The sequence below is a fragment of the Rhipicephalus microplus genome, chromosome 1 (genome assembly GCF_043290135.1).
Source record: "Rhipicephalus microplus isolate Deutch F79 chromosome 1, USDA_Rmic, whole genome shotgun sequence".
NCBI lineage: Eukaryota > Metazoa > Arthropoda > Arachnida > Ixodida > Ixodidae > Rhipicephalus > Rhipicephalus microplus.
Genome location: NC_134700.1, coordinates 252,418,660 through 252,420,531, shown reverse-complemented (window position 1 = coordinate 252,420,531; position 1,872 = coordinate 252,418,660). Strand labels below are relative to the sequence as shown.

Genomic DNA, 1,872 nt, shown 5'->3' with positions numbered 1-1,872 from the left:
GACCATTTATCAATATCTGATTAGTCAAATTTTGAGACCTAGCGAGTTGGCACAGCGGCTTCGACCTTTCTACACAATCAGTGCAGCCTAAAAGAGATAGTCCACTGAGTGAACACCTACGAAATATCATCCCTGGAACGAATATCTATCTATCTATCAATCTATCTATCTATCTATCTATCTATCTATCCATCGATCGATCGATCATATTTCTTTCTAACTGGGCGTGGTTCTACCATTCTATATAGGCGAATGCTTGCCGCACCTTCCTTTCAGTTGTCATACGATTGCTTATTTCGAAAAAAGTTTGACACGAACTTTACTTTTATTCACTGATAAAACTGATAAACAGACAAATAAAGCCAAATATTGCTATATTGCGTGCATCGGCTTTACACGTGTGGAGAAACTTGGAGAGCACTGCTGAGAAAAGCCAAATGTCCCTTGGGGCACTTGTTGGCGTAGTGTCCCTTTTCACCACATTTGTAGCAGGTGACTTGATCCAGAGGTCTGAAGGTTCGTTTCCCTCGTCCAGTGATAGTTCCGCCGCCATACCCGTGATCCCAGCGGTGGGCACCCTTGAGGTGACTAATTAACTGCACATGAAATTGTTGCTCCTCGCGTGTATCACCGGGCACCTTTTGGCAAAACAGTGCCTTGTGCCCGGTCTCACCACAGTAATGACACACAATGTTCTTTAATCCTTGTTGCGGAGGGTCTGGAGCAGGTAGATCGAACATTGGGTGCATAAATTTGCACTCGGGTCCATCGGGGCAAAATCCACAAAGATACTTCATGCACATTACGCGCCGTGTGTGTCGATGGCGACAGAGCGGGCCGTGCCTGCAAAAGCCTCTGTCATACCAGGGGCAATCTTTAATTTTTGATTCAGGATCTATATGCAGAAACGGGCACTCCTTGTTAGAACATGCATTGAAACGCGAGTAGAAGTAGCATTCCGGCATCTTCGTCATGTCGAACTCGTGAAGGAATTCACACTGATCACCCTTCTTGCATAGACCGCGTAGCCAGTGCTTACATACCACTGTCCGGTCGCCCTTGACGTGCCGGAAGGGGCACGCAGATCCCTTGCCGCAGCTGCCTTTCAGGTAGAAAGAGCACACGGCTGCTCCAGACTTGTCCATGCCGGGAAAAGGCAGCGGCAGCGCGCCGAGCTGTCGATCCAGGGCCACCTCCAGCTCGAACACGACGTTGCCTACTCGGGCTACGACTTCTTCCATCGCAACAGTCGTCGAAGACTGCTTGATTGTGTAGGCGAGAATTATCAACTTGATATCCAAGTGAGCGGGCACCAACCAGTGAGGATTAGCCTTCGACGCAGAAAGCAGCGGGCGCCAAAAATGTTTCTCCTCTTCCTCCAACAAAATAGCCGTGTTGTAGCAACGCCGACTCGGCGTTGGTTGTAGTAAGCAGCGTTGGAGCCAAAATGCCCTTCCTCGCCGCAAGGGGCGCGTCTCTAATAATAGACTTTAAGCGGGTAGACTTAACTAGCAGGAGATTATCTGATTGGTGGCTAAAGTCAAGGCACGAGTGAAAATTAAATTCTTCACTGCAAAGTACGAATCCTCAAACTCACTTTTTAAGGAAAAAAAATAAATATAGTTTTTGGTTCATTAAGTATTACGGCTTGGTGGCGCTAGCCACCGCCCGATTTAAAGGGTACAGCCATATTCATTCATCCATCCATCCTAACGTTCTCGTTGTTTTGTTTTGTTTTGTTTTGTTTTGTTTTGGGGGGAGGGGGGGAAGACAGCGTTTAGCGTTTAACAACAACAAGCATGGTGACACGACATCTCACCGGTGTATTGAAAAACGGTAATCACGCCGTAGTGGCTGTATCAGACGCCACTA

The 1,872-nt window shown here is 47.4% G+C and overlaps 1 protein-coding gene across 1 annotated transcript; it reads right to left on the bottom strand.

Annotated features, from left to right (window-relative positions):
• Window positions 1–291: 291 nt before the first annotated feature.
• LOC119160124 (cleavage and polyadenylation specificity factor subunit 4) lies at window positions 292–1,405 on the bottom strand. The gene has a single exon (XM_037412840.2). The coding sequence runs from the start codon at window positions 1,239–1,241 to the stop codon at window positions 393–395; it is 849 nt and encodes a 282-aa protein (XP_037268737.2). The 5' UTR covers window positions 1,242–1,405; the 3' UTR covers window positions 292–392.
• Between the last annotated feature and the right edge of the window lie 467 nt (window positions 1,406–1,872).